The sequence below is a fragment of the Mus pahari genome, chromosome 5 (assembly GCF_900095145.1).
Source record: "Mus pahari chromosome 5, PAHARI_EIJ_v1.1, whole genome shotgun sequence".
NCBI lineage: Eukaryota > Metazoa > Chordata > Mammalia > Rodentia > Muridae > Mus > Mus pahari.
The window spans coordinates 42,710,687-42,722,981 of record NC_034594.1 but is presented as its reverse complement, the minus strand read 5'-3'; the positions used below and the strand labels follow the sequence as shown (position 1 = coordinate 42,722,981).

Genomic DNA, 12,295 nt, shown 5'->3' with positions numbered 1-12,295 from the left:
AGGACAGCCAGGGCTACACAGAGAAACCCTGTCTGGAGAAACCTCCTGTGTATGAAGTGGACACGGCTGTCCTGTTTCTGAATCACTCAAAGATTTCATTGGGGGGGTGGGGAGATGGTTAATCAAGTCAACAAGCTTGCCACCTAGACTTATGGTCTGAATCCCGTCCCTGGAACCCGGTGGAAGGAAAGAAATGAATCCTACAGGTTGTCCACTAACCTACACGTGTGCTGAGATGCATACTCACACATGCATGTACATACTCACACATGTGTGCACATATACATGCATGCACACACGTATACACAAACAACTAAATACATCAACAATTCAATAGATATAATTTTAAGTTAATTTTTTTTTAACCATGCTGGTTAATGTTGGTTGTCTGCTGGAAAAAGGATTTTAATTGGGCAATTGAAATGTTTTGTTCCAGGTTCTTGTATGTCTGGAGCAGTAGAAGACAGTTCATAGAATAATGAGTTTGTACTCATCTTGTATCCCACAGGAAATAGTGCTGATATGGCTGCAATAGAGCCATGACACTGTCAGAAGGATTTTCTGAGTCTTCATTCTATGAACTTGTCATGCCATGTGTTGACTGTAAATTAAAATGCCAAATAACAGGAATTTTCTAAAAGTGAGTTAATTAGCATGGCCACCACTCACACTGTTTCTTACAGATAATCGTTCTTAACAATTTAGGATATTTTATTTTTAAAAATTATCTACGCGTATGTGTCTTTACTTCTTCAACATGTTAGGGGATGTTTAAATGTAAATAAGAACAGATTCCTTAAAAATAAAAGCTTTTGTTTTAAAGATTATACACATCAAAGTTTTAAACAACAGCTGCCAAGTTCTGTTAGTTTTACAACACAACAGATCGTGGAGAAACACTAAAACCATTTTTAAATTAAATTAAATTGTCTCATCTCTCTGATCCCTTCCATAACCACTTCCAGTCCCCCTCTCAGATTCATGGCCTCTTTTTCTTTAATTATTAATGTTACTATATATTACATGAACAAATGTATAAACACATCTCACTAACTCCATATAGTGTTGCTGTATGTGTGTGGTTTTGTATGTATGGGATTGACCAGTTGATATTTGATAACCAGTTAGGGGGCTTATTCCTGGGGAAGACTGAGTCTCCCTTGCTCAGTCAGTAGTCATTAATTGCTTGAAGCTCTTCATCTAAAGGTGGGGCCCCATGAGATTTCCCCCATGCACATTGGCATTTTAGCTGGTGCCGCTATAGCTCAAGTCTTAAACGGGGTGGCCATATTGTTGAGAGTCCATGGATGCAATTCTCTGTCATATATAGAAGACACTATTATACAACAAATGTTCTGATCCTCTGTCTCTCACAAGTTTTCTTTTCCTTGATGGTCTTTGAGTCTTAGGTATAGGGGGTTGTACTATATCATGTATCCATTGGGCTGGGCTCCTCACAACTGTATTCTCTGCATTTTGACTAGTCATGGCTTTCTGATGGGGTCCCTACTATTAGCTGCAGGGATGTGGTCTCAGAATGTAGCCATATTCCCTCCAGTCAGCTGCTCCAGAGTCCCCTGGATATTCAGATGCAGATTCATAGGCTGGACCCACTCTTGTGTTGGGGAGTGGGTAGCAAGGTGGTTCAACAGTCTTCAGGGCATTATGATACAATGGCATTCCTATGACAGCCTTCTGGAGTAGGCGTCTGGTTTCACAGGTTTATTCTAGTAGCTGGGGTGGAACTATAGGATACATCATAGTAAGTGAAGTACTGGTTATCTTCTCTTTTGAGGGAAAGGACGGCATCTTCAGGAATGAATAGAAGATGGAATCTGATTCTTCTCTGTGAGCCAGAGCTGTAGCCACATAGATCTTCAGAACCCAAGATAGTATTTTCCTAAATGCCTTCTCTCTCTGCTGGTTTCAGGTCTGCAGCCTTTGGTGGACATGGAGCTGTATGGTAGAGCCGAGAAGGTGGGCAGGGCCTTCTCTGCCCTGGTGGATCAAATCACTTTGCCCACTTGGAGTGAAAAAGAATCCAGACTCAAAGGCTCCTTGGTGTGATGGCAAAACCTTTATTCAGAATCTGGATTTTAAAGAAGTAAGCCTTCATCGTATCTCTAAAGGGTTGAAGTGGAGGGTACAAACTTATGTTTTGGTTATTTTCTTTAACTTCTCTACTCAGCTATCTTAGTTCTTCTATATTGAATAAAACTTTGAGGGTGAAGAAAGGCAGAGGAGTTAAAAGAGACCAGCAGGTCCTGGTGGCTGAGTTTCCATGAGGGAGTCACTCTCTCCATATTGGTGGTATTACTCAATCGTGTGATCTATATAGATGTAAACAACAGCCTTCAAGTCTCATTTGTAATACTAAATTGATGATCCAGTTCTCTATCTGATGCTTCTGTTAAACAATATGTTTAGAAAATTCACTAAACACACACACACACACACACACACACACTTGAGTACATGTGAAACCTGTTTAAAATCTGGAGCATGCCAGTGTTGATTTTCTAGTTGGAATATTGTAAAGTTATGAAAGTTATTTCTACTGAGGGAAATTGGACAACCTGTATTGTACATCAATGTCTATGTACCATTCCTTACAATCATATCTAAATCAACAAGTAGCTCAAACATTTTTTTGAAAATGTGTCTTTCTAAAAACCCTATGTTGGATGAGTTTTACCAAACACTTACATGGGTCCTTTCCCCTTGGGTTGAATTGTTATCTTTGATGTTTATATTGATAATCAGGATAGTATCTAACATCTTTTTGTCATTAGCACACTTTATTTCTAAGCATCTTATGTTTATTTTTATATATAATTCTCATAACAAACCTAAGGAGTCTTTAGCTTCTAAAGGCACAAAGAGGGCAGATGACTTCCACAGTCCTTCAGCTATCCCTTCATGATGAGTTCGAACCCTGTGCCTGAATCTATACTTCAGTCACTAATCATTCATTTCTCTCAATACACAGTGCCAGGACTCCAACGCTTTGGTATTCAAACTATGTTTCAGAAAGACTGGTCAGTCATTCCTAGGACTGCCTGCAAAGCGAAGCCGGTCTGGGCATGTTTAGGACTACGCTGTTTCTCTTCAATCTAATCCCAATGTCTATATTTTTTTCCTTTTCAATGGCACTTAATATAATCACTTTCCTTCTTGCATCATTCCAGAGCCTTACTTACAATCTTGATAAGCAACACTGCAGAGTAGGTCAGCTCGTTATAGCTACCCACTGTCTGTTTTGAACTGGCTATGAGATAAAAATGGATATTTTTGAAATGGTTGCAAAGGATGAAAGAAAAAAAAATCTGTGATGCCTAAAACTTGTATGGATTTAAATGTCCGTGCCCACATTTCATTGGACTGCAGCCCTACTGTGTTGAATACCCTTTAGCTTCTAAAGGCGCAAATGCTGCATTTGAACCCTGTGCTCAAATCCTGCTTGGTTTACTCCTGTTCTACCTAGACAGATATCATTATGGTAACAAGCACAGGGCAGCCCCCAGCACCAGTAACATCCATGTCCCAAACGTTCATGGGAAAAATAAAAACTTTTAGCTCCTCTATGGAATACAGCAATAGGGGAGGAACAGAAGAAGAGTTGTGTCCCTTTGGGGGTTTGTTAGAAGTAATAATCTATTCAAAATGAGTCAAAGAACTGGATGAAACACCTTAGACTAGAAAACAGGATGTGTTGTAAACCCCGAATTCCTGACACTAGAGAGACTTCCGTGTTGTGTACAGTTTGCCTCTGCATTGCCCGCTCCACCCCCACCCCCGCCAGAAGTTCCCATCCTCCTTCCAGCCCGAAGCAAGCACTATGCAGACAGCTGGTTTCTATGCTGCATCCTCTAGCGTTAAAATGGCACTCCCCATAAAACTCCCCCTTAATGAGGACATTCTGAGGAGACATACTCCCTGCCCTTGTGTCTCCAAAAACCCACACTCCTGCTGATAAGCCGCAGAACTCCAGGTGCCTGTCCTTGAGACTTTAGAGAAATAACAAGCTCAAGGGAGATCGTGGAAAAAAGGTAAACAGAGGTCAGGTCACAGACAGTTACAACTGGCCATAAAATTAGTCCTTGAACAGACAGCCATTAACCCCCATCCCACTTCAGTACTATTCCACCAAATGATTACAACCCTCTACTCCCCTTTTCTGTGAACACTACTAGTAACTATACTGTATATAAACCCAATGTGTTCTGGACTCAGGGTCGCTTGCCAGCATTTATGCAGCATGAAGTGGGTGATCCTAGTTCGAACTTGAAACAACAAAAGACTCTTTTATTTTTATTTTTTATTTTTTTTTTGGGGGGGGGTTTTTTGAGACAGGGTTTCTCTGTGTAGCCCTGGCTGTCCTGGTCTACAGACTGAGTTCCAGGACAGCCAGGGCTACACAGAGAAACCCTGTCTCAAAAAAAACAAAACAAACAAACAAACAAAAAATCGAGGTCAAAATAAGATCTGCACTGGGGCTAGCCCATGGCATTAAAACAAAAAACTCTTTTGTGAGTTGCAGCGGACTTCAAAATTCTTGAGCTCGTCTGGGTTTCCCGTGGACCTAGGGCACAACAGATGCATGCAAAGCATGAGCCTCTATAGAAAAGTAGTCGGAGTGCTAGCTTGTTAACATTCTCATTCCCCAGTTAATCAAAGCTCAAGGCTGTTGTCTCCTTAGCTCTTCCACCAGCTCCTTCCAGGGTTTCATTCCAGGTGGTTAGGTCCCAGCTCATCCCCCAATGAAAGTGCATCTTTTGATACTCTTTAGACAACTTTTCCAGTTAGAAGATGGCCCCAAATATCAGCGAACTTTTCTTGAGGATAATTGCTAATATATCTAAACTTCACTCTTTGTCAAGCAGCTGCTTTAAGAGAAGGGTTATAAATGTGAGACTAATTTAAGGTTAAAAAAAAAAAATTGTGTCGTGACTAGATCTCATGTGCCTGGGCTCTGTTTGGGCAAATCTCATGTAGGCTGATTTTTTTTTTTTCAGGGAAAAAATATATTGACAGGTTTTTCTTGTATCTTGTTCACTTTCATTTTATTTTGCTTTTCAGAGCAAAGTATAACCACTTATAGAGCTTTAATATTTAATCAAACAGCAAATACATAATTGAAAGATAATTATGCTACCTTATTAGAGTTTGGCCACGGTTCGTACTAATATTAAAGATTCAAATAAAGAGAATCCAATAACATCAGTTGGGATCCAAAGCTTTTATTAATTTTGTTTTCATTAGATGAATGTTTTATTCCCTTGTGGTGTTTTTCTTCATTCCATATTCAAAACTATTCTCTCAGACGAGGCCGAGAATCACAGACCATCAGCAATCTCATTCATGCGTACAGTCCTTCCACACCGGTTTCATAAGCCATGCAGCAGTTAATGGCTTGTGATTTGTGTGGCTTATGCTAGCTAAATGTGTGGCCCTCTAGTTCATCCACGCTGCCAGACCTTCCCAGGCAAAGTATCAAACTGTAAAGAGACAAGACCCACATCCCCAGTCATCTTTGGAAGTTCTTTAGCTCCTGTAGACAGTGGGGTGGGTGGTCAATCAGTTACTATCATGAGAAGAGTCCAGATAATGGCTAAGAAGCTGAAAATAGAATTCTTAGAGAATTTGATATGGTATTCATCTCTGGACATTTACACCACTTAAAAATACATAAATGATTGTAGGAAAATAGTCTCTCTCTCTCTCTCTCTCTCTCTCTCTCTCTCTCTCTCTCTCTCTCTCTCTCTCTCTCAATTGCAAGGCTCAAGTTAGCTCTGAAAGTAGCTTTATTTTCTCTTTACTTCCAGCTTCTCTTTTCCAGTGAACCTCGAGCCCCGCCTTTGTGTTTGCATGCTTGTCAAATCTTCAATCAGTTCTTTCTTCTTTAAGAAAAGGGTTCTAAGGAGCTGAGAATATGCACCTGAAAATAGAGAAAAGGAACTTCGTAAGGTCTCTTCATTACAGTTTGGTTTGTTGTTCTGCGTAAAAGAAAGAATTGACATTTTGCTACGCCACTGTCACGATTCTATATATAGTTAAAACATACATGTAAACTTGTATGTATAGGATTTTCTGTCTTGTGAATTTAACTTATATAGCCTACGTAACACAAATTATTATTATTTATAATATGTGTAAATTAAGATAGCATGTGATTTTTAAGTTTTAGAGAGTCGTTTTATCATGTTTACTAAAGAAACCTAAAGCAAACACTTTAAACCACCAAGAACTTAACCTTCTAGAGGCAATGCTGGCCTCATTCCGTGCTTACTCCGTAACTTGTTTCACTCTTACCCTATTGTGGTCATGTGGATTATTACCACATTTTAAAAAATAATATTGTTTAACTACTACTCCATTGTGGACATATGGATTACCTCTATATTTTTGGTAAATGATACTGGAAAGAAGAGTCTGGTACCACAGCATCGGCTGCACTTCATGACAATCGACTTACAGATGGGTGCGTGCAGGGTATGTGGCTTAGAAAACTTCTTCAGCAAAGAGGAAAGCCAAGCATTGAAAGATTTGTTTGTGTAATGGAAGCAGTGTTTTCTGTGTAAAAAAATAAGAACTATAAACATTTGTTAGACACTTATCACAAATGTCATCAGATTATAAACCTAAATTTTAACTTTCTTCACCACAAAAATACTCTAAGCTCATAATGTTTCTAGAACATTTAAACTGTCAGCCCCAGGAATGCAGATTCTACCATGCTCCCATGTCTTGGCAAAGCAAAACCTCCTGTAGGGAGAGGGTATCACTTTTACACAGATGATATTGTGCCATAAAATCTTTTTTTTTTTTTCAGAAGTCTTTATTTTAGAAGTCTTTAGTGCTTTATGAGTGAACTCTACTATTTCATGTTTCTGGGTTAACTTTGTACTGCCCTAAGTCAACCCACCAACCAACCAAAAACCTACAAAACAACCAACCAACCAATTAATCTCTCTCTTCCCCTTCCCATCTTTCATCTCTCCCCCTCTCTTCATCTTCTCATCTATCTCTTCTTAAACTCATGACCTCCTCTTTCCAGAACCATCAGTATTTAAGGTTAAACCTAGATATATGGATCATATTTAGAGCTTCCTAAAAAGGCATCAGGATTTGGCTATTAGTCAGTGTGTCTTTCTAGATCAAAAGTAATCTTTAGAATCTTTCCTCATGATGTCATCTGCAGCTCTTAGAATTTTTAGAGCTCTTATGTTTGACGTCTTCTGTCCCTGCTTATTACTGTTATAAACAGCAGTGGTGTCCTTCCTGGTCATCACTCAGCTCATCACCTGTTTTGGGGGGAAAGCTTTTTCCCAATTTTCTCCAGAGTTAGGGCCTTTCACAGAATCTCAGAACATTCAAACAAATGAAGAACAAGAAGAGACTTTGTGATCCGCCAATTTCTCTCCATAGCCTCCCTTTCCTGATGAAAAGAGTAAGAACCTACACAAACTAACTTCCCTGGGTTCCATATTGACTTGATGTCTCTTGTTTTTATATTTGTTGATGTAATATTAATAAATGTGATATACTATATACAACATCTCATGGGTCACATATTTTAGCTAAGCATGATTCATAGGAAGATTTCATAAGTGACATTAAAGTAATTTATTTTAAAGTCATAGGAATAAGAGCCCTTTGTGTATTACGTATGCAGTAATTTTAGCTATATCTTTTTGCCCTATGCTATGATTTCCTTGAGAACTATGGGGACAAACACCTCTTCAACCTCACCTTCATTCCAACTTTATAGCACTCCATCCCCTGGAACAAAAGCAAAACTAACCAGAGGATCCACCCTGGTACATCCAGAGCCTGCCTGAAGCACTCGAGACTAAATGAGGCTTCTTGAAAGGAAACCACAGTGTTCCTGTAACTATTTAACTTCCCAACATGTATCTCCTTGACCCAAAACTCCATCTTTCAGTGGTTAGACCAACCAAATGGAAAATATCATTTCCTGATCTTCAAACAATTGCTTGTGCAAAACATTAGAATAACTTTAATAAAAGGAAATATTTGCTTCTGCTACTGAGCTATTTGTAAATCAACTTTTTCTAAAGTTTGCAGAGCAGCTGAGCCCATCTCAACTCATCCGGTGAAGAGCAGAGAGTGACTTTCAGAAGTTTTGGAGGCATAATTCTTTTCATGTTTCCTTCATTTATTCTGAAGACATTTCTTATAATTGTGGAAAGTGAACATAGGATTTAAAAACACAAAACACGGTGGTATCTTAAGTGAAACGGCTACCTCTGATGGACTGAATGAAGCCTTACAAACCACCATCAGGAGGTTTCAGAAGGAGAAAATATATGCTTCTTATTAGTCAATGCTGATATTAATGTTATACCTATGTATATAAATAGTAGTAGAGAATTATCCAGTTTCTTGGTTCAGCAAATCATGAGGGATTTTAGGTACCGATGTTAAAGCAAACTATGTATTTTAGAAGTGCTCCAAAATATCTTCACAGTGGAACAGTTATTGACAGATTTTTTTTTCAATTGAACCATTATAGAGACATATAACAATGCTCATGATTAAATATTCACCAGTAAAGATTAGTTATGGCTTGATTTTTCCACCAGTGCATAAATAATTCTAACTGCACCTAGATTGCTACTAGATTTGGAAACTTATTGATGGAAAGAACACCCAAGAAGGAAGAAGAACTGTATGATTATGGCACAGGTATCTCTCATAACCTACTCCCTCACACTCTAATTTTATATATGGGACATTCCTGCTAGACCTCTAGAGAGGACTAGATTTGGACTGCTATATAGTATTCACTGCAGTGAAAAAAGACCATTACACAACTTATTAAGAATTAATGACTTACAAATTAATTGCCTATTTATGATTCATTCAAATGGCAACAAAGTATAAATATAGGTTAGTTGATATTTTTGCTCTTGACATCATCCATTAACTTTTTCTCAAGATCTCTCATTTGCATGAGAGCAGTGTTTTGTTTTTACTTTAAAGGGGGTGAGAATGGCCTTGCTGCAAACATTTCCCCACCCTCAGCTCCTATTTATGTCTTATTAGCCCCACACCAAGGAAACACCAAGATATATTTGAGTTAACAATACAAATTGTCTTCATTTTAGAGCAAGCTTTACACCTATACATTGCAATTTTTACATTGAGTCGCTTTCCTTCCTTCCCTCCTTCTTTCTTCCTTTCTTTCTTTCCTTCTTTCCTTTCCTTCCTTCCTTCCTTTCCTTTCTTTCTTCCTTCCTTCCTTCCTTTCCCTCCTTCCTTCCCTCCTTCTTTCCTTCATTCCTTCCTTCCTGCTTTCTTTCCTTCCTGCTTTCTTCCCTTCTTTTTTCCTTCTCTCTTTCTTTCCTTCTTTCTCTTCCTAATGACCTTTCGTTTTCACATGAAGTTCTAGAGTGAATCCAGCATGTTGACATGAGCGGCTATTCTGTTATTTGAGCCCTCTTGACGTCACCCCTTTAAAGGACTGAGTGAGATATTGGCTTCCCCTAGAGCTCCTTCCCTCTACCTCACACATTAGCACATCTACACTTGAGAAACAGATTCAACAGGTCAGGACTATGCACCTTGTTTAATCCCTGAATGTCTTGTCAACACTTTCGAGACTTTCTCTTCTTCTCCAGTCAATTCTCTCCTTCCTAAGCCATGGTTCCTGGAGAGGACACAGTCTACATAGATGTCCCAGAAGAGTTGGGCCAGATCCCAAAACAGTGCTCCGTGCTTCAAGTTCTCAGATGACTTCAGGTAGATCATAAAATCCCAAAAGCCAGAGACAGTGTTAGAAACACGAGGCTTCTGCATCTCCAGGAGGAGCATTGAGGAGGACTCCCAGCACTGTGGATCAGCTTGGTTAAGAGTCAGCAGGTCTGTCTGACTGTGACAGAAAACAGGAGACACGTAGCACATTCCCACAATGAGCAGGGAGCAGGCGAGAGTCAGGGAGCAGTGGATCCAGCTTCTGTGCTCAGGATCAGCCATGGTCCTGCAACTGTACACATGGAAACACATCAGTCCAGGCTTGTTTTTCACTCAGTAAGGGAAATGAGTGTGCCCCTGAGAATCTCAGCCCCAGGAGAAGAAACACACCACTTTACTAATTAGGAAGAGAGAGATCCTTCTTCCCCTGCTACAAGCCTCGTTCTCTCTGGATAACCCATTCCCAATCCAGGTTGTGCATCACTAAGATAGCAAAGCTAAGAAGACTTCCCAAGGTGTATTCCTTGTGAGCTGATAAGTGGACTGTTTACCCTGGGCTGTATCTTAAAAGAATAGTGTATGAAAATTAAAGTTCTGCCATCTTAACACAAAACCACACTACAGTGAGGGACTTGATGCTTTTATGTTCGCTTGTATGCTTTTCTGTTTGCAGTAACTTTTAATTTTTAAAGGATGTTAGGCGTATAAAAAACATTGTAACAGAAATAAACACACAGTTGGTGCTTAGCTTGTGGATAAATGTCTTTCAAGACTGGAGGACAAAGTAAAACTAATAGATAGTTTGTAAGTCTAAATGCTATGCAATCCTGATATGGCTTTAATAAAGATAATGCTTTCTAATTTCTCTGTGCTTTCAAGACAATCTCAAGGTTTGTCTCTCCTTTGACTTTTCGAGCTCACAATGTCTATTATAATAAAATCACCTGAACAACTATATGTCACCTCTAACTAGTCCTTATGCTCTCTTCAAACAAGTGCAATTGGAAATTACATCCTTGCCATTAAAAAAACTTTTGTCCCCCAACCCCATGAAAAGTTCATCCAGTTACTCTCCAAGTTTCGGAAGCAATTCAGCACAAAGAAAGGAAAACTGGAAGGACAATGGCACTGCTAACTTCCTCATCAGAACCTGAGACAGGCTCTTTTCTGATCAGAAGGGGAACAAATGGAGACACTGCTAAAAGGAGTGTTTCAGACCCTAGTCTTTAAGGGCCATGTTTGAAATAGCAGATCACTCAAAATTGTTTAGTTTTGCATTATTTTCTCATTCCCTTTACCTGAAGCAGTTGTATTAAGCTGAAATATCAAAATCACATCCAAAGGTTATCTTTGTTCAAGGATTGCAGCTTTGATATCCAAGAGAAGTTTTTAGAAGACAAAGTGAGGGGCGCTGTCCGAGGTGCCGAAGTTGGCGTGTCCTGGTATCCCGTGGTTTGTGCTAATCTAGCTGAGGAAGACTCTTCAGAAAGGCTCTCCGTTTCAGAGCTGTTTCAGAGAGGTGGGCTCCCTAACGCAGGAGTTCCCTTGTGCGACCCGTTGAGAGTCCGGTGCTGGCCGAATTTGGGCCGGGCACTTGCTCTCGCTGCTGCTTTATCCTCCCAGGGAAGAGCCTCAGGGTCAGGGTGCCACTCACCTCTGCTCCACGCCTCTGCTGTGGGTTGGTAGGGCGCCGCTCCGCACTCACCTGCCCTGCCCGCGATCCCTCGACTGCGCTGAGAGGACGCACTCCGGCTGCTCCCAAGGCAGGTGACTGCCCCCAGCTTCCGCGTCCTGGATGCCAGCGTGCCTCTTCTTAAGCAGTGGGAGTGTTCGGCTACGTCAAAGGACCTGCAAACTGCTGCTGCCTCTCGCCCCCAAGTCCCCGTCCCAATCTCCAGAACTCCCTTTGCCCTCCCCCGCAGAGGTTTGGAGTTAGGAAAATAGGACGCTGGCTGCAGACCCCCCATCCCCGCTCGCCCTCCCGCTCCCTGACCCGGACCCACGCCCACTCTCCTTTTGCAGACAGTCTTTTTGTAGCCGGGCTCCCAGGACCCACCTACCCAGAGAGTCAAAGTGCTGCAAAGTTGGGGCTCAGCTTGACGCCTGTCTGGGGGAGATAGTAAGGGGTAGCCAACCAGTGCTTCATCTGAGTTTCAAAGGGTGAGAGGGGAGGAGGAGGAGAGATCTTAGGGTCTGGAGAAAGAAAGAAAAAAGTGCAAATTCCCCGACTACAGCCAGAGTGTGAATTTCTCCTACACCCCTGGGGTAGATGGATGGGAGAGAATGTATGGTAGACTAGATGATACGTGTTGCTCTTGATCTGAGATAGGTTCTCCTTGGTGTTTATAGCCTGGGCTGCTGGGGCCATCCTTATTTTTTATTTTTTTCCCACTGATTTCCCCCCAGAATCCCTGCCCTCAAAAAAGGGGAGCAGCTTGGTTGGATTTTCTTCTGCTTTGCTTTTCATCCAGTCGAGACCTTAGTCCCATTACTTCTCAAGGGCTTTGCTAGGCATTGGCGTCCCCTTAGAAACATTCCCTGCTAAGGGGTCTTGAGTGAAGGACCTTCATTCCCACAT

General features: G+C 40.8%; 2 protein-coding genes across 2 annotated transcripts in view; one reads left to right on the top strand and one right to left on the bottom strand.

Moving 5' to 3' along the window:
- Positions 1–2,232, top strand: part of Dytn (dystrotelin) — a 62,484-nt gene extending 60,252 nt beyond the window's left edge. The window contains exon 15 of the mRNA XM_021199128.1: positions 1,931–2,232. Coding sequence (XP_021054787.1) covers positions 1,931–2,067 — 137 coding nt within the window. The 3' untranslated portion in view covers positions 2,068–2,232. The remainder of the gene's footprint in view (positions 1–1,930) is intronic.
- Positions 2,233–5,224: 2,992 nt separating this feature from the next.
- On the bottom strand, positions 5,225–9,999 carry Fam237a (family with sequence similarity 237 member A). The gene is made up of 2 exons (XM_021197557.2): positions 9,588–9,999; positions 5,225–5,938 (listed from the first exon to the last, which is right to left on the bottom strand). Exons 1-2 carry the CDS (start codon positions 9,997–9,999, stop codon positions 5,805–5,807), a joined length of 546 nt encoding a protein of 181 aa, XP_021053216.1. The 3' UTR covers positions 5,225–5,804.
- Positions 10,000–12,295: the final 2,296 nt, after the last annotated feature.

Excerpts from the sequence above, each read along its gene's own strand:
- Fam237a (XM_021197557.2), bottom strand. The coding sequence starts at position 9,999 with ATGGCTGATCCTGAGCACAGAAGCTGGATCCACTGCTCCCTGACTCTC. Across the intron at positions 5,939-9,587 it reads ACATTCAGGGATTAAACAAG|GTGCATATTCTCAGCTCCTT; the intron begins GTGCATAGTCCT and ends CTCTATTTTCAG.